Raw genomic sequence first — 23,784 nt, forward strand, 5'->3', positions numbered from 1 at the left:
TCTATATAGTTTACTCACATATATGTATACATATATTCCTTGTTGTATATTGTTTTCTTTACTTTGCACCTTTGCGGTCCAGCTATCCAATTTCGCTGTACAAGAATCCGCACAATGACAACAACAGCTCTAAAGTCACACCTTGGCTGTTGTTAAAGTTGTGGTCATGTGGTAATGGGGTGGAGCTGAGGCTCTCCAGGTGCTGCTGCAGGGTCTCCAGCTCTTGACCTAAACCAGGTCTATCAGATGTGAAGAGCTGATTCTGTTCAACCACTTCACTTATCCGCTCCAGCAGCTGGGTCACACTGAAACAGATTCAGACATGAAACATTCTCACACCTCAAAAGAAGAAGAACACAGTCTCTCTACAGGCTGCAGCTAATGACGGGTTCTGTAATATGTTGACTTTTTAGTGCCTGCACATAAAAACAGTGTTGTACATGTTGCCTCAGCAGAAAATATGCTACGTTTTTGATCTTTCAAATCTAAAATAACTATTAACATAAATAAAAATTTATAATGTTGTAACATTCTAGCAACATTGATCACAAAAGTGAGCGTTCAATTCAAGCCTCTTCAGCTGCAGCAAGGCCTAGTTTCAGTGCTGGGAAACGTGAGGGGCTTGGGGGGGTCAGAGGCCTTTGCACTGGAACCATCATATGTAGAAGAACTGACCTTAGAGTGCGCTCGAGAAGCAGTGAACGTATTTCTCACAAGTCAGCCAAAACACAAATGAACAACAGACTGCGGAAGAGCCCTACTCACGTGGAGTTCTTATATTGCAGGAAACCAAATTCATCTCTCTGTCCATCTGGGCAGAGCGACTGCATGATGGGAATGATGCCAGCCGAGGTGAGTGGCGCAGCGCTGTAAAAGGCTGGACATGAGGGGGAGAAATGGGACAGGTGCCACAGAAGGAGAAAAAGACACAGCCACAGACAGAGTGAGAGGGACGAGGGAAACAGAGGAAGTAAATATGAAGGGTTGGTAAAGGAAATCAGACACCAAACAGGACAATGAGTATGAAAAAGGAGAAGGAGAGATTGTGTTAGAGTCAGAAAGGAGGAAAGCTGTCAGGCAGCACAGCAGTTAATGGCCAAAGAGGCTCCCACATGTCAATGCTGAATATGAAGCCTTTCATCATGTTGTCATGGTCTGTGATATTTTCCCACTTCTGTCCATAAATGCTAGCTGGACCATCTCACAGCCGGTGATAAAAGAAAATTTGGTTCCTGCTAATTGCTCCAGGTTTCCATGGTTACTCTGCTCCTGAAGCTTGCCTGTGGGTGTGGATTCATCCTACCCACAGAAACACTTCCCACTGTCCTCCTGCTCACTCTCATATCTGTATTGTCCAGCTATGCCATTCTTACACTTTCTCTTTCTTACCACATGTTTATAACCACTCTGCATGTCTTTTATCCTGTTCTCACCCCAACCGGTCGCGGTCGGCCGCCCCTCCCTGAGCCTGGTTCTGTCTGAGGTTTCTTCCTGTTAAAAGGGAGTTTTTCCTCTTTTTTCCTTCCCCAAAATGTGCTAGCTCATAGGGGTGGGGATTCTTCTGGTTGTTGGGGTTTCTCTCTATTATCGGAAGGTCTTTACCTGGAAATATAAAGCACCTTGAGGTGACTGTTATTGCAATTTGGTGCTATATAAATAACAGTGAATTATATTGAATTGAACTTCTCTCTTTAACGGTTGCCTTCGGCTGTCGTAGTCTCTGGATTGCATACTCTTACACCTGCTGCCCTCATAAAGAAAGGTGTCTATTGCCAGCTTCTAGCCTTCGTTGTTTTACCCTGGTGTCACTGCAGGTCTAAAGCTGAATGTTTCATTTGTATTGTATTTAAAAGTTTACGTTTAGGGAAATCCCCTGAAACACTATGCTTTATAGCCACAAAAAGTCAAAAAGAAAAATGTAAACTAAGTCACTTCACAGAATATCATGGTGGGTTGAAGACAAACCCACAGTGAAATATGGTTTCATTTGTAACAAACTGAGTCTGACCAAGAACAAGCATCGTTCAATGTCTTGCTCCACCCCTTTATCCTTTTCCTTGTGTGTGCCCAAATACACTCTGCAGCATTAAAATAAACTACCGGACTGATTATAGTAAAAACTATCATCATCATATTATGATTGTTTTGGCTAAAAATAGTTTTTCCAGAATAGTTTTATTAACCTGACCCACTAAACATCGGACGTAAGATAGATAAACAAACACGATTTATTCTGTGTTACTCAAATTATTCACAACATGTGGGGTTTTTGTTTTGTTTGTTATTTTAAGTTTTCCAGTTTTTCCTTAACTGGTTTATTTATTTTAATTATTCAACTTATTTGTTTGTAATTAGGTTAAAACGACCATTTATTTAAAAAATGTGAAATATTAAAAACATTGAAATCCATCCGAAAAGGTTGATTCTGTTCATCTGGACGTCTTCAGAGGGAGAAATGTTTCATCATCATCCAGGTGACTTCTTCAGGCTCAGCTGACTGCAGGTTTCTCATAAACAGTACATTTGCTTACTGTTTCAGGACAGTGCCCTCTACCTGTGGAAACATGGGACTACAGAGCCTATACAGGTGGAAGCTTTATAAAAACTCCATCTAATTTAAGTCTAAGTTTGACATTGAAACAATGTCCACAGCCACCAGATTTGGACTATAAAAAGCCCGTCCACAGAGGTCCTACTGACATCAACACTAGAAGTGTAATAGATGTATAAAAAACGACGTCACCTGGAGCTACAAAACAACCTCGTCACTAAAATCGTATGTCCAAAATGACATAAAAGATGTCCCTTTGACGCAGTGGGAACATTTTAACTACACAAAAAGCTGACTTTTACAGATGTTCACTTTTCAAATGAAAAATCAATGAAACAAAAGGTGGAGAAACTATGGAGTCCCCCTTAAACTCATGACTGCATTTAACTGCCAGTCCACAGGTTGTGTGGAGATCACAGGGTCAATACGAGATCCAGGCAACAGCAAAGATTGTCTTTACATGTCACAGGTCACCAAGTATATATAGAATCATTTATTCAGTGACGAGTCCACAGTGAATAATGCCATCGTGCATTTCTATAATGGAAGTGTGAAAATATAAGTAAAATGTGCCCTACAGAGTAGTTCAGTTCATTCTTCAGCTCACTGACATCTGTCCTCTCTGATCAGGTCACAGGCTGGTAGATTTACTGAGGGAGTGTTAGGTGCACAGCATGGTGTAGGAAACAGAATTAGCATGCACTAAACAGCAGCTCATTAAGTTTTCATAGCCTGGTCAGAAACACTGAACATGGTGAAAAGATTCAACAGTAATTACAGAAATATTTGTTAGCGCTGTCGTGGATTAGATTACTTCTCGTAATTCCATTGGATAACAATACAGATGTGCTTCTCTGTGTCCGCCAACCAGCAGTGTGCATCACAGTGCTGGTTCTGAGGTGACCTGAGCGGAGCACACTCACAGGAGCCAGAGGAGCTTTTTTACCTGAGTGCACGCACTGAATTACAACCCAGATAATTCAGGAGCTCATGAGATAAAAAGTAAGATGACTCCTGACTGGGCAACAATACTGTTTACCATCTAATGTCTTGAGTAGCCTGTAAATGTGTCCAATGTACAGATTCAGAGGGAATATGAAACTGGCTTTTTCAATCTACATCCTTTGGTTTTGTGAGTAGTGTGCCCAACTGCAACCACAACTATATACACCAGTGTGTGTGTACACCTGATCATTTGTTTCCTTTATGAGACATGATTATACATCACTACATTTAAGATGCATCAAACTTGGCTGCCTGTTCAGTCTTTTTCTCTGTGGTGCATTTAAAATGCTCCATTTATAGTTAAACCATGAATTCGTTTCTTGACTTTGTATCAAAAATCAACCTTAAGAGATAACAGAAGGGACAGTTTAAGATGATCACTCAAACAAATCTGACAGCAATCTAAATCAAAGTGAAAGAAATCTCCAACAGCCAAAGAATCAATCCGGGTCCCGGGAAGAGCTCGGCCTTCCAATATACAGAGTGTATGTTATATAATCTGTTAGCATAAAACAAATGCACAATGACACTTACACACTGGTCCATCCAAAATGTTGAGAACATGCATCATGCAGAAGAAAGAAAGGAAGACAGAAAAAAGAAAGAAAGAAATGTAAAATAAAAGAATAAAAGACAAAGAAATCAAATAAACTGGGTGCTCTGATGGCTACAGGGAACAGTTACACATGAAAAACCAGCTAACAGCTGAGCAGACACATCACTAGCAGATGAACTACGAACACAAAAACAGGAAATGTTGCAAAAGTTGATCTCATACTTTTGGTGGATCGAGTGGGAGGACAGTATAAAGGGTCCATATAAGACTAAATTAGCTGCTGGTATGATGCTGCAGGTATTACTGTCGGCTGGTCTGCAGCTTCCTTTCCAACGTTTTTTATTTAGTAAAAGCAGTTTGATGTTGCATGTTTTACCTTTGAAGGCAGTGAGGAGCAGCAGCTGCTGCCTCACCACGAGGCAGGAGCTGAATAATGATATCAAGTTTACTTAAGTTCCTCCTGGTAATAGTACTGACCAAAAATGAGGAGTATTAAGGCAGTGCACATAACTCCACCCCCTTTATGGTAAACTTAAGCCATAAATAGAAACACATTTATTCTAGTCAGTATTGGCCACTTCACTGGCAACCCTCTGCATTCACCGCACTGGCATACTTTATTCTAAGGCTGCAATGATTCATCGAGTAATTAGAGTAACTCAATTATACAAAATCCTCAGTGCTGTGTTTCATGCACGACCGTGTTCAGTCATCATCGTGTAAAAACAAGTTTCGCCCACATAAAAAAATATGTATAATATATATTAGGGATGCACCGATACTGGTATCGGGGCCGATACTGTAAAATGTGTGTGTACTCATACTCGTAACAGTTAACCGATACCATGAACCGATACTAACTTATTTCATTAATCAGAGGGTGGCATGTCATTTCTGTTGTAGTTTTTTAGATTGGCCACTAGGGGGACATCCCGCGCTAAACAGGCACAGGGTTAGATGAGTCAGACTGGCAGCTCCAGATAAAAAAAGAGAAACTGGAGGCTGCTGTAGCTAGGCTAAACAAAATGTCAGCAGTGTGGACCGGAACAGCCAACTTTAACTCAGGTTTTGGAAAAGCGATGAAAAATGTCAAGAGAAAATCCACGGGCAGTTAAAACAACAGAGGCTCTGACTCATTTTATCGCTCTGGATGACCAGCCAATGCCGGCCGTGGAAAACATAGGATTCTTCTCAGCACACTCGAGCTGCGATATGAAATTCCCAGCTGCCCACACATCAGGGAGATAATGGTGCCAAAACTCTCTAAAGAGGTAAAGACAAGCAGTGTGTGCGCGATGTCAGTCCTTGATTTAACGGCACAGTGGACTGATGATCCACGGGCAGATGGGGAGTTCGTTCGTCAATGCCAAATACTTTCGTTATTTTGTTTGTTTGTTTACAATATGGACACTCTGCAATAATTTAAAAGTTTATTTTATTCTCAAACCTAATTTGTATTTATTTTATTCCAAACAGAAGTGTTTATTTATTATTCCGAAAGCTCGAGACAGTGCCAATAGTTCAGTGATATTTTGTTAAATTACAATGTGGAGACTCTGCAATAATTTAACAGAAGTGCTTATTTTTCACTTGAAATTTTTTTGTGGTCTTTTTTATTAAGATATTATTTATTATCGGCAGAGAATAAAATAAAACCTCTCTTCCAATTCATTGCATTTGTCTGTGTGTGTGGTAGAAGTATCGGTTTTTGTACTCTGTATCGGCAAGTACTCAGATCCAAGTATCGGTTTGAAAAAATTGGTATCGTTGCATCCCTAATATATATGTATATATATATATATACGGAGTGAATTGTAAAATCAGTCCTTTATGACCAGTTTCTAATTTGGAAACCAATAAGCAGTTCATTTTGAAATAGCTGTTTTTTTCTTTTTTAAATATTTATTTTATGTTCATTAATAAAACAAAAACATTTCTTATCCAATTACTCGATTAACCAATGAAATAACCGACAGGACGCTTCAGAGATTTGCTTTGTCTGGTAGACACCTGCACTTTTTGTTCACACAGTTATTATGCTGGTCTAGTCATTTTTATGTATCTTTAGGTTAACATTTTTTGATTATTATAATTGATAATATATATAAAAATATTCTCTAAACATGCTGAACTTGAATATGAAATGTTTATGTAGCTTCGACAAACTAGATTAACCTAAATCATGGAGACACTAAGAATACCTGTGCTGCAATCACTGCTGTAAACAGCAGGATGCAGTACGAGTGCTGAAATGTTGTTGATTCTGAGGATAGATACAGTAGACGTTTAATCCTGGGTATTAGCAACTTCAGTCAAATGTATTGCTTCCACCCCCCATGTCTACTGGTAATACAATTTTCCCACTGCTGTCTTTAGGTTCTCAAACACTCTGCTTACCTTCCTTGACAGGAATTGCTGGCTTCTTCTGCCTCAGACCCAGGAGGATGAAGAAAAGGACGAGCGGGATGAAAATCTCAAAAGCCAGCACCCACTGAATCGGAACAAGAAAGATAATTTACAGGATTATTTTTTCACTCCATTTCAATGAAATCTGGGCTAAACCTAGTCCAGTTTCAGGTCAGTGATCTTGAGTCATGGGTCTTTACCATTACACTCTCCTTGTCAGTTCCCATCACACAGTTCATAGATCATGTTTCACAATAGACTTTACAGAGTTTGCTTACTTTAAGATATCAATCTTTTACATCGGTGAGGGAGTGAGAAAGATGTCCAGCCTGCACAGCTCCTCTTCATTGCAATGCCAAACCCTTTTTATGTGGCCGTTACTCTAAAGCAGGCTGTGCAGTGCAGTTTAGTTTGCTCTGTGGGCACGTTACAGATTAAAGACACCATCAGAGACAGGCTGATAGGCCACGTCTGCTGTACAGTCCATTGCAAGATATGTGCCTCACAATCAGAGGAGGAGATGAGATGAAAAGATGCTGACAAAAGTACCATAGTTTAAAACAAAGGTTCACAGTAGATTGCGTGCTTATCACCTCACATTTCTTTACAAATGTGAGATGATCAGGGTGCATTCTGACCACCAGAATAATTCTCAGAAATTACTCCAGAAATTTTCAAGGCAATTTCATCAAGCTCTTTGGCATCTAGGGCAACTTCTTGTCATCTTCTCTTTCAACACTCCTGAATTTAACCTGGACATGGACCCCTTGCAGCTGCAGTGCATTTCATTTAATGAAATCTAAAACAAAGGTGTGTGCTAACAAAGCCAAATGAAGGCCTCGATTCTTTCCAGGAATCATGAATCATCTTGAATCTGACAGCCTCCTCTTTCATAACACTGTCCACACAGAACTACTGGAACCATGATGTCTTTGTGCTTCTGTCTTGGATGCCCACAGATACACACCCAGCTGCTGCGTGTGCGTTCTGTTTGTGAAGGTTAGTGCAGACAAAGAGGCTCTTTAGACAGAGACAAGAGTCCACTGACACAGGTTACAATAAACAAAAATGTCTCTTCTCACATATCAAGTTCTGTTATAGATGATCCATTTAATCTGGCAGCACTCTCATACATCTCAACTTTGGTACACTTGAAAAAAAAATGCTAGAAATAAGGAGATTTTAATGTGATTTTAAAACTGTATTACTTTTCATTTCTTGGGGAACAAAACAACAGGTTTTTTTCTCAGAGTGTCTGAGTCTACACACACACACAAACACAGGAAACCCCGTTCAGCTATCTTAGTGAGGACCTTCATTGACATAATGCTTTCCCTTGCCCCTTAACCCAACCTTAACCATTAAATATGAATGGCTACCCCTTACCCTAAACCTAACCATAACCTAATTGTAACCCTGACACTGAAACCACATTTTGAGCTTTAAAAATGCCTTCAAATCTTATTTGTGAGGACCAGGTTGTGTGTCCTCACAAGTGACTGTTGGTTCTAACAAGTATAGTACAGTGTGGGCCATTTATATGGATACACCGTAATAACATGGGAATGGTTGGTGATATTAAAGTCCTGTTTGTGGCACATTAGTATATGTGAGGGGGCAAACTCCTCAAGATGGGCGGTGACCATGGTGGCCATTTAGAAGTCGGCCATCTTGGATACAACTTTTGTTTTTTCAATAGGAAGAGGGTCATGTGACACATCAGACTTATTGGTAATGTCACAAGAAAAACAATGGTGTGCTTGGTTTCAACGTAACTTTATTCTTTCACGAGTTATTTACAAGTTTCTCTTTGTTCACAGCCATTGACATGTCGAAGAGGTTAACACGTGAGGAGCGGATCGAAATTGTGTTGATATCTGGTGAACGCAGTAACTGGGTCATTGCAGCAGATTTCAATGCAAGACACCCTACGAGACCACCCATCTCCCATGCTACAGTCAGCAAACTGCTTGCTAAGTTTCGTGAAACTGGTTCAGTGTTGGATTTGCCAAAATGTGGACGCAAGAAAACTGTGACTAATGAAGAAACATCAGTGGCTGTCCTAGCTTCATTCAGCAAGAGCCCACAGCGTAGCACTCGCCGCATGTCACTGGAGAGTGGCATTAGTCAACCATCCCTTCGGCGGATATTAGCTACTCACAAATGGCACCCTTACAAACTCCAGCTACTGCAGCATCTCAGCGAGGATGACCCAGATCAGCGCACAGAATTTGCAGAATGGGCAAAACAAAAACTGGAACAGGACCCTCAGTTCACACAGAAGATTCTGTTCAGTGAGGCAAACTTTTATGTGAATGGTGAAGTTAACAAACAAAACCACCGCTATTGGTCTGACACGAACCCACATTGGATGGATCCCTCCAAGACTGTTGGAACAACAAAAGTGATGGTTTGGTGTGGTATATGGGGAACAACGATAGTGGGTCCATTCTTCATCAATGGAAACCTCAAGGCCACTGGATATTTGAAATTGCTACATGATGATGTGTTTCCCTCTTTGTACACTGAAGCTGGCACGTTCCCTGAGTTTTTCCAGCAAGATGGTGCACCACCACATTATGGGTGCAGGTCCGAGCATTCCTAGATGAACAGTTTCCTGGAAAGTGGATTGGTCGTGGTGGGCCAGTTGAATGGCCCCCAAGGTCTCCCGATCTGACCCTCTTAGACTTTTATCTTTGGGGTCATCTGAAGGCAATTGTCTATGGTGTGAAGATACGAGATGTGCAGCACCTGAAACTACGGATACTGGATGCCTGTGCTGGCATTTCTCCTGCGGTGTTGCTATCAGTGTGTGAAGAGTGGGAGAAGAGGGTTGCATTGACAATCCAACACAATGAGCAGCATATTGAATACATTTTATAAGTGGTCAGAAACTTGTAAATAAGTCATGAAAGAATAAAGTTACGTTGAAACCAAGCACACCATTGTTTTTCTTGTGACATTACCAATAAGTGTGATGTGTCACATGGCCCTCTTCCTATTGAAAAAACAAAAGTTGTATCCAAGATGGCCGACTTCTAAATGGCCACCATGGTCACCGCCCATCTGGAGGAGTTTGCCCCCTCACATATACTAATGTGCCACAAACAGGACTTTAGTATCACCAACCATTCCCATGTTATTACAGTGTATCCATATAAATGGCCCACCCTGTACTATCAGAATCAATGCGGTGCTTTTACGGCACTTTTGGCTGCACAGGAAACAGAGCAGTGTTCGATTCATCCTACAAAAAAAGATGTTGTCATAAAGGTTGCACTTTTAATCCTGTTTGAGCAAGAGGCAGGATAAACCAAAGCATTTAACCCCACACTCTACAGGCCCCTCTTCTATGGAACCATCTCTGAGTTTGGATTCAGGAGACAGACACTATCTCTGCTTTCTGATTAGAGTTAAAACTTTACTTTTTGCTAAAGCATATAGTTAGGGCTGGATCGGGTGATCCTAAATTCTCTCTTAGTTATTTAGCGCAAGACGTTGCTGGGCACATCCCATGATGCATTACTTCGTTTTTACCAACTATGTTTCCAACCAGTGGTGGCAGATGGCTGCCCCTCCCTGAGCCTGGTTCTACCCGGAGGTTTCGTCCTGTTAAAAGGAAGTTTGCCTTTCCGACTGTTGCCACATGCTTGTTCAAAAGGGAAGTGTAAAAGGATTGATTCTAAAATAAGAATCATCTGCTCACGTCTGCCCACCTGTGAATATTACCCTGTTGTCTCATCCCACAGCAAATTAAAACAGGAAACACATGAATTTAAAAATAATCAAATGTACTTTTAACATCTCAATAGGACCGCCACACTAAGAATGAAATAAATAAAAATATCAGATAATACAAATTAAAGTGCTAGTAGTATTCAAACAAAAACATAATAGGAAACTAAAATGGGTTCTGTCCATAAGTTCAAATAAAGCTTTAAATGGAATCAAAAAGATTTTATTTTCCAGTCCTAAGAAACAATTTTCCGAAGCTTACAGATGATTCAGTTCATGACTTCACGATTGCAGTGGACATGCCCTGGAGTGAGGCGTGCTCTTATCTTTGAGGTGATGTTCCCAGCTGCTGATAACATGCTGAAGATGCTCTCTGTCACGACTTCAGCACTTTTAGAGGTGCATGAGCTTATACAGGACAGTCTCATATAAATGCCTGTGCTTACTACTAATATAACAGAACAAACAGAGTTAGACAAAAACTAATTATACTAATGTCTGTATATTATAGTTTCTCAGGTGGAGTAGTGTTCAGTGCCATTTAAACTATTTAATTGAATATTGATAAAGTCCAACCCACAGATTAACAAGTTAGGTGTAAAAGGTTTACTGTAATATTACCTGTGGTGTACTGCAGTTACAAAACAACATTTTTGGTATAAGTATATGATGCGTCGATGAATTTTTATAGTCAACATCATCAATTAATCAGCACTTTTCTACTCTCCCAGAGCACTCAAAGCACTTTAGACAACATGCCTCATTCACAAAGGCACTTTTTTGTATACTTAAGTGCTTTCTATCTAACATTCAAACACATTCATACTCTGATGGATGCATCAGTGAGCAACTTGGGGTTAGTATCTTGCCCTAGAGCAGCGGTCCTCAACCGTTTTTGCACCACGGACCTGTTTATGCCCGACAATATTTTCACGGACCGGCCTTTAAAGTGTTGCGGATAAATACAACAAAATAAAACTAGTACCGGTATCGAAAAAAAGAAGATTTATTCATAAAACACGTGAAAAGACCCAGGAAAACAGAGTTAATGATAAAAACGATAACAAAATAACGCTACAAACCCTGAAAACCATACATTTCACACCCGAGCCTCAACTCTCGCGGCCCAGGTTTCATAAAAGGAAGGCACTCATCAACAAATACACGGAGATTACTTAATTTGATGGACTACTCATACAGTAAAAACCTAGAAACTACAATATTTTCTTTAGATGCAGAAAAAGCATTTGACAGAGTTAACTGGAAATTTCTATTTGCAACTTTACACAAATTTGGTTTTGGATCCTCTTTCATTAACTGGTTAAAAATATTATATAATTCCCCAACAGCTTGTGTCAGAACAAATGACCAGACATCCTCCAGCTTCTGTCTCCTGAGGGGCACCAGGCAGGGATGCCCACTCTCCCCTTCACTGTTTGCAATTTTTATTGAACCACTAGCAGCAGCAATTAGACAGAATTCAGTAATTAAGGGCATAAAATGCAAGAATGTGGAACATAAAATCAGCCTTTATGCGGATGATGTGTTACTCTTTCTCCAAAACTCACAAACCAATATCTCTGGGGTGATTGAATTGATAAACTCTTTTGCAAGAATATCAGATTACTGGTCAAAATCTACAGTCCTTCCGATTAATTGCTCCTTCCATAATTCCTCTTCTACACCACTGCAATCGGGAAATATAAAATATTTAGGTATTAATGTTTCTCCCAAGCTTGCAGATCTGACTAAATTAAACCATATCCCACTTTTAAAGAAGGTAGAAGATGATCTGGCTCGATGGAAATGTCTACCCATATCACTCATGGGAAGGGTTGCCGCTATAAAAATGATGGTCTTACCAAAAATAAATTATTTATTCTCAATGATCCCAACTAAACCGCCACAAGATTGGTTCAGATCTCTAGATTCATGTATGTCCAAATTCCTTTGGAAAAATAAACCCCCACGTATAAGCTTAACAACACTACAAAAGACCAAGGATAGAGGAGGACTAGAACTGCCTAACTTTCAGCACTACTTCTTAGCCAACAGGCTTCAGTTTATCTCACGATGGCTAAAACATACCCTCTTAGATGAACCTTGGCTAGATGTAGAACAAGCACTTTGCAATAATCTAGAGATTTCAGACCTACCATTTATCAGCTCAAACATCCAACGACATGAATGCTTTAAAAGCATCAACATCAGCTCTTCTCTGACAGCATGGTGGGAGTTTCTAAAATTGACGGCGTCTTCATTAATCCCATGCAAACGTACACCTATCTGGAACAACCCTGACATATTACAAAACAATAATATGATAAACTTTTCAGATTGGAGTGATAAAGGAATCAAATATTTAGAACATATACTAGAAGGAACAGAATTTATTTCATTTGACGGACTAGTTACACAATATGGGATCAACAAGAAAAGATTTTTAGAATATCAACAAATTAAATCCATAGTAAAAAAGAAATTTAAATCGGGTCAAGTTGAACTACAAACACCACCAAGTGTGGTTCAATTTCTTACTCTTAAAACCCCCAAATTACTTTCCAAAATATACAGAATGCTTTCTAAAACAGATGAATCAATATCACTTCCTATTGCAAAATGGGAAGCGGATTTATCAGTTAACTTAGACCTAAACTTCTGGTCTCAGATTGGCTTAAAAACCTTTCATCTAATTAGAAATCCCAGTCTTCAATTAATTCAATACAAAATATTACATAGAGTGCACTATACAGGTCATCGGATGTTCAAGATGGGCTTTACGTCTACCAACAACTGCTCACACTGCCAAACCAATTCACCGGACAATTATATCCACGCTCTTTGGTTCTGTCCACCAGTTCAGAGGTTTTGGCGCGAGATATGTGAAGACTTATCGAAGTGTCTGAAATGTAACATTCCAACTTCCCCCTTAGTGTGTTTGTTGGGCAGCTTAGATAATGTCACTTCAGAAAAGAATATCGCCCATATGGTTTTCACTGCCCTATGCATAGCCAAGAAAACAGTCCTCATGAACTGGAAAAATAAAAATAATCTTAATTCTAACCAATATAGAAATTATCTATTAGATTACATTAGTCTTGATACAGCCTCTGCCACCACATCAGATCAATTGCTCTGGGCTCCTTTGATCAGCTCCATCACCTAGTGGGGGTGGGGGGTCATAGTTTAGTCCCACCTTCGCTGTTGTGATTGGTGTGGGGGTAGGGACAGGCTTAGGGTGTTGGGGGGTTCTTCCTTGGAGGGGTCAACCCGGGGTAGCAGTCATGGACTATTAAGGGCTCTGTTGGCTCTTAGGTGACGGTTTCCTTGCAGCTGTGTGCAGCGGGGCTAGGGGAGGGTCTGTGCTGACGGACGTGGGTTACTGACCTGGTAGCCTGGCTGCCCCTGGGTGGGTCCGGGACAGGCGTGAGGTTCTGGGGGCGCTCCGTCTCTGGGCTGGGGCCCTGGCCGGGCCTCGGGGGCTTGGGTCCTGTTTGGTGTGTTGCCGGGGTTATGGGCGGGTGGGTGTATGGGGGCCCAGCCCTGGCACAGGGTGCCGCCGGTGCATCGAGCCACCTGGGGGGCTCTTCAACTGGTGGGGGAGGTTGTTACATCTTGCAGGAGCTCTCCTCTCTTCAGGAACTCACTCTGCAGGAGGGGGAGTTACAGGAGAGGTGGAGGAAGATCTCAGCCTGGGCGTCTATTGTCTTATGTGGGGCGATCGTGGCTCAAGAGTTGGGCGTTCGCCTTGTAATCAGAAGGTTGCCGGTTCGAGCCCCGGCTCGGACAGTCTCGGTCGTTGTGTCCTTGGGCAAGACACTTCACCCGTTGCCTACTGGTGGTGGTCAGAGGGCCCGGTGGCGCCAGTGTCCGGCATCCTCTGTCAGTGCGCCCCAGGGTGGCTGTGGCTACAATGTAGCTGCCATCATCAGTGTGTGATTGTGTGTGTGAATGTGTGGATGACTGGATATGTAAAGCGCTTTGGGGTCCTTAGGGACTAGTAAAGCGCTATATAAATACAGGCCATTTACCATTTACCATTATGTAGTCTGGAAGATGAGTGGATGACGGGGTGGGTGCAGTTTTCTCTGAGGTGGGGTCGGCTGGGCTGTCCCGGGCTCTGTGGGGCCTGGCGGGCGCTGCTGTACTGGGCCCCGGTCCGGATGGCCCTGGACCCCCTTTCCCTGGCGGGTTGCAGAGTATGGGGGTGCCTACTGGGGTCAGCGGGGGGAGCTGGCCCCAGGGAGGGGTCACTTGCCCCTCCCTTCCTTCCCTCCCCATCTCCAGCTGCCTCCCTCTTCCCGCTCCACCACAACCACCCACACATGCAGGGCCTTGGGGTAAAGGTATGTCACCAGGGTGCAGGGGAGGCACCCCCCCCCCCCCCCTCTGTCCCCTTCTGGCTGCCTCTGCCTCAATTTTATCCCACAACTTAGACATTCACATTACTCACACTCTCATTACACATACATATAGGATCTTGGGGGTGGGCACGCTAGACGGAATCCAAAAGACCATCAGGGTGTACACCCCACCCCTGGCGTCGTTGCCCACCTCTCAATGTTAAATACACGTAGACATTGAGGGCTATCAGGAGGGACCATGCGCTTACCTGCTGCTCTCTGGCAGGTAGCTCCATGCCCTACTGGGTTCTAAATATCGTGGCTCAAGAGTTGTGTGTTCGTCTTTAATCGGAAGGTCACCGGTTCGAGCCCCGGCTCGGACAGTCTCGGTCGTTGTGTCCTTGGGCAAGACACTTCACCTACCGCCTACTGGTGTTGGCCAGAGGGGCCGATGGCGCGATATGGCAGCCTTGCTTCTGTCAGTCTGTCCCAGGGCAGCTGTGGCTACAACTGTAGCTGCCTCCACCAGTGTGTGAATGTGAGAGTGAATGAATAGTGGTATTGTAAAAGCGCTTTGAGGGGTCCTGAAAAGCGCTATATAAATGCAATCCATTATAAATGCACCTTAGAACACACATGCATCAACACTACATATGAGCAGGTGGAGGGAGGTTTGGAGTCTTCTCTGCGGCCTGCTGGAGCAGGGGGGCTAGGAGGAGTTGGCCGTCCGACTGGGGTCTGGAGTGTGGGGCCTCCCTGCTGCTGCCGAGTCGGGGCGGTCTGCTTCTCTCCACCCCAGGGTAACACTACCTGGGTCTGGGTGCAGTTTCCCCCTCCAGGGGCAAGGGTACCTAGACCTGGGGCTTAGAGTACGCTTGGGGAGTGTGATTGTGTGTACAGCGTCTCTTTATGTCTGTCTCCACGTTGGTTGAGTGTGGAGTGAGTGCATATGAGAGCATGAGGGTGGGAATGGATGTTTGTGTCTGTGTGTGCCTGTATTTCTGTGTCTATACGTCAGGTTGGGTATCAGACGCCACCTCTCTGGGGACATCTCAGGCCCTCCAAGGTTTGGAGGCCTATCTCCCCCCACCACCACTTCCCCTGCCAGTGGCGGACTCCCTCAGACATCGGTGCGTTGGTGGTTCTTTGTGTCCGGGGATGGGCGTCCAGGTACACACCGGCTCACTCCTTGGCGGCCGCTTATCGGGGCCTGGAGCCTGGGGCTCGCTCGGGCCACTTCGGAGGCGGGGTGCCCCCGGCCTCTCGGCCTGGGGCTCGGTCACTCAGGCACGGCTGGCTGCCGGCGGAGCTCACGGGCGCATCACTGCAACTCCCCCTGGCTTCTGCTCCGCGGCTGCTGAGTGAGCCCTCATCTGGGACTCTCCTCAGCTCTTTCTGGGACAGTGGCGCGGCTGCCCCTCTGTTGGTCTTCCTTGGTCTCTTGTGTTCTGGGGGCCTCTGGATGTCTGGAGTCTTGATCTCCTCCACACCTGCTTCATGCCCTGGAGGACGGGGCTGTGCCCCCCCCCCCCCACACCCTCTAGCAGATCATTACATGAAGGAACCTCTTAAAAACAAGCGCGTCCATGCTCACAGGTGTACACACGGGTGATCACACCCACAAACTACACCCTTTTTGGCTCCTACCTCAAAGCACACTGTGTTCTGTTGATCTTATGTGCTGCACAATAATGTTTAATATTTAGTATTTACTGTCATATTCCCATATATCATTGTGATGTTGTTTATTCTATTACTCTTGTTCTCTTCTGCTTGTTTTCTTTTTTTCTTTCTCAGCAGGTGATCCAGGTGAGATGGATTTTTTGTCTGTTTGTTTTGTTGGTTTTTGTTTTTTGCCCTTTATCCCCGTCCCTCTTCCCCGCTGTTTTTCTTTCCCTCTTTCTTTCTCCCTTTTCTTTTCCCCAGTCAAGTCTGTCCCGTATTTAGCAAGTGAAAATAAAATAAAATAAACAATAAAAGGTGAATCAAATGGACCATTACGGCAAGGCTGGGATGGTCCATTTGGTAAAGTAAATCCGTTGGGCATCTTTCTTCGCCTTTAAACAATAATTCTGATGGCAAAAGAGCCAAACGGGACAGGCAAATAAATAAATAAATAAAAAGGAAAGAAAGGCTCCTGGCTCTTCTACAGGGACAGTATATAGCCACTGGTACAGATACATGGATGGCACCTGTGTCAAAATAAAAACTCAAAAAGTGGAATTCTTCACTGCTCACATCAACTCAGTGGATAGAAACATAAAGTTCACCAGGAAGACATAAAGATAACAGTTTCCTGTTTGTGGACTGTGCTGTAAACATTGGAAACTTCAACACTGAAGTTTACCGGAAGCCCACACACACAGACCAGTACCTCCTCTTTCACTCCCACCACCCTCTGGAAAACAAACTGGGAGTAATTTAGGACCATGCAAAGGAACAACACTGTCATCCCTTATGTAACAGGTTTATCAGAGAAGCTCATACATGACATCCTGGTCACCCAGCCACACCCTCAGACAAACACTGGTTTATCCCAAGAACAAATCTCCCAAACCTAATATAGACAGTGTATGCTGTGCAGTGCAACAAGTAGTACTCAGACCTCAGAGAAACCAAACAGCCACTGCATGAACTCATGGCACAACATAGAAGAGCCCCGTGACAGGACAAGACTCAGCTGTTCATCTGCATCTAAACTAGGGCTGCCACAAACGATTATTTTGATAGTCGACTAGTCACCGATTATTTTTACGATTAGTCGACTAATCAGATCATCATCCATTGGAGTAAAACGTACAGCTTATTGCACCAGCAGCATCTGCTCTTATATAACTATCATTAGCTTACAGCTTTAAGTGTTTAAGGTGCTAACTAAAAATAAAGACAAGATGATAGTTTATTAAATTTTAATGACATTTGCAGATTGTTTCGGTGAAGTTTAATAAACTCCTTGCTATCTAAACTATAACAGGACACCGGAGTAAATTCTCGAGCATCTCACACTTCTGATGATCAGCTGTCTGCTTGACGTTTATTCAGCTGTGTGAAAACTATAACTTTAATCTAAACCAAACTACTTATTCCTGCGTCTTTTGGGATCTTACAAAGCTTCAAACGACGCGACGACTATTAAATTAGTCGTCGACGATTTTGATAGTCGACGTAATCGTGAGTAGTCGGCTAATCGTGGCAGCCCTACTCTAAACCAACAACAACTGTCTGCTACCAACAATGCAGTTTTGAGATCACTACCCACACACTTTAATATCCACTCACATCTACATCATCAGGTGATCACATGATAGAGTGAGGGAAGGTCTCACAGTGGTTGCACCCGAAACCTCGGCCCATAATAACCCACACCCTTTTTTCACACCTTGGCTCATGTGATGAGGTACATGATCAATAGGTAAAACTCCCACTAGGCTTTACATGCCTGGGACTCTGCACCGTTTGGTTTTAGAACTGAAGATGTTTCTCCGAGGAGAGCTGAAATGTCTTCAAGAACCTTAAAGAAGTCCAGTTGCTTTCATGTCCAAGGTCCTTAGACTACGATGATGTGGATGACTGAGAACCTACATAGACATGTTCTTCTGATCAGCAGATGACCTGCTCTACCTCCTTTTATATGAGACAGTTGTGTTTTTTTTTTAATGACTAACTAACATCAAATGGTTCCCACTATGAAACGTAACCTGTAGCTTGTCTTCAACAACATTAAAAATCTAGTTAACCATGTTCCAGTGAATGTCAGTGCCACCTCTGTAATATTTAATTGGAAATCGATTGTATATTCTATCATAACTACCTCCCAATCTGCAAATTACCCCTAAAACATAATTAGCAGGCATCTTATAGAGCTAATGGAACACAGAAACGTACTGATTCATTTCAGTCTGACAATTAAAAACAGTTCACAAGAAGCTTAGGATTATGAATAGGATTTTAATCAATACTTAAGTAACATGACTTGACTTCAGTGTTTGACACAGCTGATCAGGCAGTTTTCCTCAACAGGCTGTGAAACAGGGCTGGCATACTTGGAAAAGCAGTCAGGTGGTTCAGTGCTGACAGTTTTATTTCATCCATGCACTCCACAAACATAACTGCCACGTATACTTCTTCCATACTGTAGAAACCCCCCCCCCCCCCAAAATGTGGTTCCATGCATTTTTTCCTTGCTTGACTTTGAATTTCTGATATTTGAACAGTTAAAACTGAAGTCTTTACCTTCAGCCTAAAATCAACTCTCACTGACCCCTAATAAATCCTCCAGTTCTTGGTTTAAGTCACCTGACTGAAACATCTTAGCATTTCTGTGGAAAAACAAACCATCACAAAAGGCAAAAGATGATGATGGTCCAGAACTACCAAATTGTTGTCATCACTTCTTCACCAACAGATTGCAGTACGTTTCATAACGGATCATATCAAGCTCCTGAAACTCAGCATCCATTCACAACAGGCACTCTGTGGACAAAGCTCTGAGCTGCCTTTCATTGTCTCCAGTATTTTGCATCAGAACTGCTTTAATAGTCTTAGCATAAACACCTCGTGGACAGCCTGCTGTGAATATTTAAAAATAACCAAGTCTTCATTTAACCCATTTGGAACAAGCTCGATATTTGTCAGAAAAGAGATATTTAGATATTTTTTAGGTTAACTGTCCTTTTAACAATTAACTGTGATAACTCCAAAAAACAGCAAACAAACTGAAAAATCACACACTTCTTTCATTGTGCACAAAACTTGAAACAGAAATTCACCATTAATTCCTCACATTTTAGTCCAACCAGAACCCGAATGTGTTCTCACGTCACCGTTATTGACCATTGATATTTAGATATCAGATCTGATCTGATCAGACCAACAAACAGCTGGATGCAGGAAAGTTCAGTGCTGCACTCTCTCTGTGAAACCAGGTTTTCAGTATTTAAGGACAGGTTTATATTTAGTTTTGATCAGGTATGAGTATTTAACATGTATTACATAGCACACGCTGCAGATCTGTTAATATTCCTATACCACACGGTCAGGCCTTGTGGATGTGTCTGTGTAAGGAACACAGCCTCGTCTGTAAGCATGTAAATTACACACAGTTGGTGAAGGAGATCCGAACCTCGTCAGTAACTTCATCCATGTGTGGAGCAGAACAATCAGAAGCTCAAACTGCATCTAAATGCCCTGAAGTCGAGTCGAACTTTGAAACCCAAGGATTTCGAGGTCATGTCACGTCTCCGGTGCAAGCCCTCGGTGGTCCTTAAAACGCTCCTCTACAGATTCGCTCTATTATCAGTCAGGAGCTTCATTCTTCATCCCTCCACCTCTAAAGTCTTTCTCTCTCGTATCCTCTCCTTTCTCCTGTGCAGATGGTTTATCCCTTTCCTGTTGTGTTTCCGTTTTTGTGTTATCTCTTCATTTAAAATCTTTTTCTACGAGTCCTCAGCTATTCGTGGTCTTCATAGATACCATGCCAGCCCACTTCTGTTTACTAGATCTAGGTCAGACACACTGCTAGCTGCTGGTACCACAGACTGACACCACATTACAGCAGAGCCCTGGGTTTCGTTACTGTCACATGTATGTATGTCTTCTATATTGTGCATCTACACAAAGCTGCATCTCGAAACTGGACAGTTTTCACTTATTCCATTGGCTGATTTTTTTCGCTTAATACAAGATAAAAACAAGTTCCTATATCTTACTGAAATTTCTCTGTAGCTGATTGTGTCTTATTTTGATTGATTGATTGGTAATTTATTTCAACATGTGAACAATATACAGGTACATTTAGAAAAGAAAATAAGAGAGAAAAAAATACATACAAAAAAAACCATTCTGATTAATTTACATGTTGAAAGGGAGGAAGTAAACACTTTATTTAATCCCACCCCTTTACCATAAATTATCAGTTAATATTTAGTCAGCTTCCTTACTTATAATTTGTAATAAAAATAGTGAACAGATTTCTGATTTACTATATACTATAATATCACATGAGTTTGTTTGTTTTTTAAATAGAGACATTCAATTAATTTCAATATTTTCCTTTTCTTTATAGTTCGAGAAGATCATATTTTTATAACTATTTTTGAACAGTTTTATGTTTGGACGTTGCTTTAATTCCATATTCAGACTGTTCCATAGTTTCACTCCATGCACAGAAACACAAAAGCCTTTTCTTGTAGTACAAACCTTCCCTGTTTTGAAGTTACAAAAACCCCTTAAATTATAACTTCCTTCTTTCAAAAAAAACATACTCTGAATATTTCCTGGCAGTTCTTTATTTTTTGCTTTGAATAGAATTTGTGCTGTTTGGAATTTTAATTTTAAGTGTCATGAGATTATTTTGACTAGAAATAAGCCAAATATAATCGTAAGATTGTGAGTTTTTGCCGCGTGGTGCCTCGGCTACGTTTAAAGAGAAAGAAAAAGAAAACTACCGACTGATCAAGCAGTTCTGTGACCAGGCGAGGCCCGCTTCCCTTCAGACCTATCAGTGACACGGCTACATTTTGTTGGTGTCTTCCAGCAACACCAAAAAGACCATGTGAGACAAATATAGTGGACAACTGCAAAAATGTTTCCATGGTAAACCCCTTCAAAACACACTGTCCTAGTCAAGAACACTCTGAAGGAGGTGGGAGTATCATTATCAAGTGTAAAAATGTAAATACAGAAGGTTTCATAACACAGTGTTGTACTCCAAGTGGTTTGAGTGCTCAAGTTGAAAAGCTTTGTAATAACCAGCACATTTATCACAGGAAAGCTTTGGACCGATGGAGCCAAGATTAGTTTGTACCTGAATGATGACAAAAAGGCCAGAAATAATGGAACAGCTTATTATCCAAAGCAAACCCCATTATCTGTCAAACACGATGGATGCGTTATTATGACAGGGACAGGTATGGCCGCCAGTGGAACTGGGTTACAGGTGTGTATACATGATATAACTGATAAAGAGTAGAGTACGGTCCTGGGCCCTCCCTAACCCTGGTTCTGTCCCAGTTTGTCTTTCATTGCCAAGTACTTACTCAGAAGGGATTGTCTGAGTGCAAGTGCACTTCAGGGAACTGCTGTTGTGATTTGGTGATGATCAACGACCCAAAGCATACTGCAAAAGCAACTCCAGAGTTTGACTCCACGAACAAGAAGCTGAAATACCTGTCCCTGCTCGAGCAGAATGATTTCATCACCATTATGTCACACACAGCATATATGAATTACCTGAACACTGCAGTCAAAATTAAGCTTCACAATATTCCTGTTGCCATAAATCTTAATGTGAGAAAAGTTCATATCAAATCTATGTTTCATTGGGTGGTGCTGAAGTAGCTCCGCAATGACAACAACATGTTACAGCCTACGTTCTCAGGCTGACATCAAACATGTTGTAATATTTCTAAAATACTACAACAGCTGTTGAATATGATCACAATCATAATCGTGATCAGGCCACGCCAACATGGCTCACAGACGCTGCATAGGCCTGCTCACAATTCATACAGTTGTTTATGTCGAAGCAACCTGTTCGCCAGCACGGACACACGCACAGTACACGTTCCTGCTCAGCAACACCCAGCCACTCTCACGCTGCGGTATTATCCTAATGCCTGATGGGAACATATGCAGACCGAAGCGGGCGGAGGTAGAATTAGTCCAAATATCATCTGTGGGCAATGCAGCAGCGGGGCAGAACACAGCCACACTTACCGGCCCCCTCCTCTTCAGAGATATGTTCTTCCACAGCAGAAGATGGAGTTGGTGCAGGAATCCCATTTTCCTTCTCACTTTTACTTCACGGTGTCCTAAATGTAACAAATCAGCATAACGGCGGTGACGTCACGCTGGATTTAGAAAACAAGGGGATTTCTATCCCGTTTCTGGGCATCCTGGATCCGATTCAGCCAATAACAATATTATTATTATTATTTTAGCGCAGGCGGAAGGAAAAATGAGCATTTATCCGAGAGCGGCGGCAAAATGCGTGACGGGACTGAGTGTCATCCTCTGTAAACACTTCACAGTCTTGCTTTATCATGCAACTGCTGGAGTTGGAACAGGAAAGCAGTTTGGGAGCAGCCTGGCAAGCTCCAAACCACAGACTTCCGATAGACCTTTCAAAACAAAAGCCTCTTGACTCAGATTTGGACGGTGGAGCATTAGAGCCACATTACGAAAAGAAAGTAGTAAAATCTATTTGGATTAAAAAGTCAAAATGTGAGGATTACACTTGTTTCCCTCTACAGAAGTTGTGAATAGATCCTCTTTACTGGACGAACCTTTTATCTGTCCTCTGACCAGTGGCGGTCCTAGCCTGTTTGGTGCCCCGGGCGAACACTCCCTCTGGCGCCCCCCCCCCCCCCCCCCACCCACCCACACACACACACACACACACACACAAAACACATTAAGGATTGTACATTAACATAAAACTGTTGTCGGAACCACACTGAATTTCACCAGAGAAACACACACACACATGAAGAGAGAGAGAGTATGCATAGTATGCAAACAGCTACCAAACAGCCATCATAATTCGAGAGAGAAATCAACAACTGACAATGACTAATTGATATTAAAACCTGTAACATAATGTGTTGCTTGGAGTTTAGTCTGTTACTGTTGCTATTTTTACCATTTCTTCTTGGAGCAACTCTACCCACATTATTTTCTTAGGGATTAATAAAGTATTCTGATTCTGATTGGTTCAGGATGACCTGCCATTATCCAATCACACATCTGCTTACCTGTATCTTTTGCTCGTTTCTCCTCCTCTTCTTTTCTCTTTTTTCTAAACTGAGCAGCTGATGGCTTTGAACGTTTCTTGTCCGTCTTCCATTGGTTTTAATTTTGCACTCCAGTATGAACACAAATCCCCCAACTCGAGGATCACCACAACTTAACCTAACACACCTACACCTTAGTTCACAGAATCACTTTGTGTAGGGTGCATTTCTGGGATTTCCCACAACCCAGGACTCAAATCATGAATAGATAATGGGCTTGGATTTACATCATTATGAATGAAATGTGCTCTATTTGGAAGCAGCTGGCCCCGCCCCTTTCGACGGCTTGTGTGAGACTTTAAATCAGCAAACTGTAAATTATAAATGTTAAATTGTTATTGATCCTTTACCCCGAGTCCTAAAGTTTATATTTATTTTCTTACTCTTATATTTATT

At 42.2% G+C, this 23,784-nt stretch overlaps 1 protein-coding gene across 1 annotated transcript in view; it reads right to left on the minus strand.

Annotated features, from left to right (window-relative positions):
* Positions 1-22,654, minus strand: part of abca2 (ATP-binding cassette, sub-family A (ABC1), member 2) — a 104,293-nt gene extending 81,639 nt beyond the window's left edge. The window contains exons 1-4 of the mRNA XM_086313186.1: positions 22,313-22,654; positions 6,510-6,603; positions 766-877; positions 142-305 (exon numbers count right to left, since the gene is read on the minus strand). Coding sequence (XP_086169312.1) covers positions 142-305; positions 766-877; positions 6,510-6,603; positions 22,313-22,378 — 436 coding nt within the window. The 5' untranslated portion in view covers positions 22,379-22,654. The remainder of the gene's footprint in view (positions 1-141; positions 306-765; positions 878-6,509; positions 6,604-22,312) is intronic.
* Positions 22,655-23,784: the final 1,130 nt, after the last annotated feature.

This window comes from Aulonocara sp. 'chitande type north' Nkhata Bay, linkage group LG12 (genome assembly GCF_057382095.1).
Source record: "Aulonocara sp. 'chitande type north' Nkhata Bay isolate Kocher_YH1m ecotype deep benthic linkage group LG12, A_spYH_male_GT1.1, whole genome shotgun sequence".
Classification (NCBI taxonomy): Eukaryota; Metazoa; Chordata; class Actinopteri; order Cichliformes; family Cichlidae; genus Aulonocara; species Aulonocara sp. 'chitande type north' Nkhata Bay.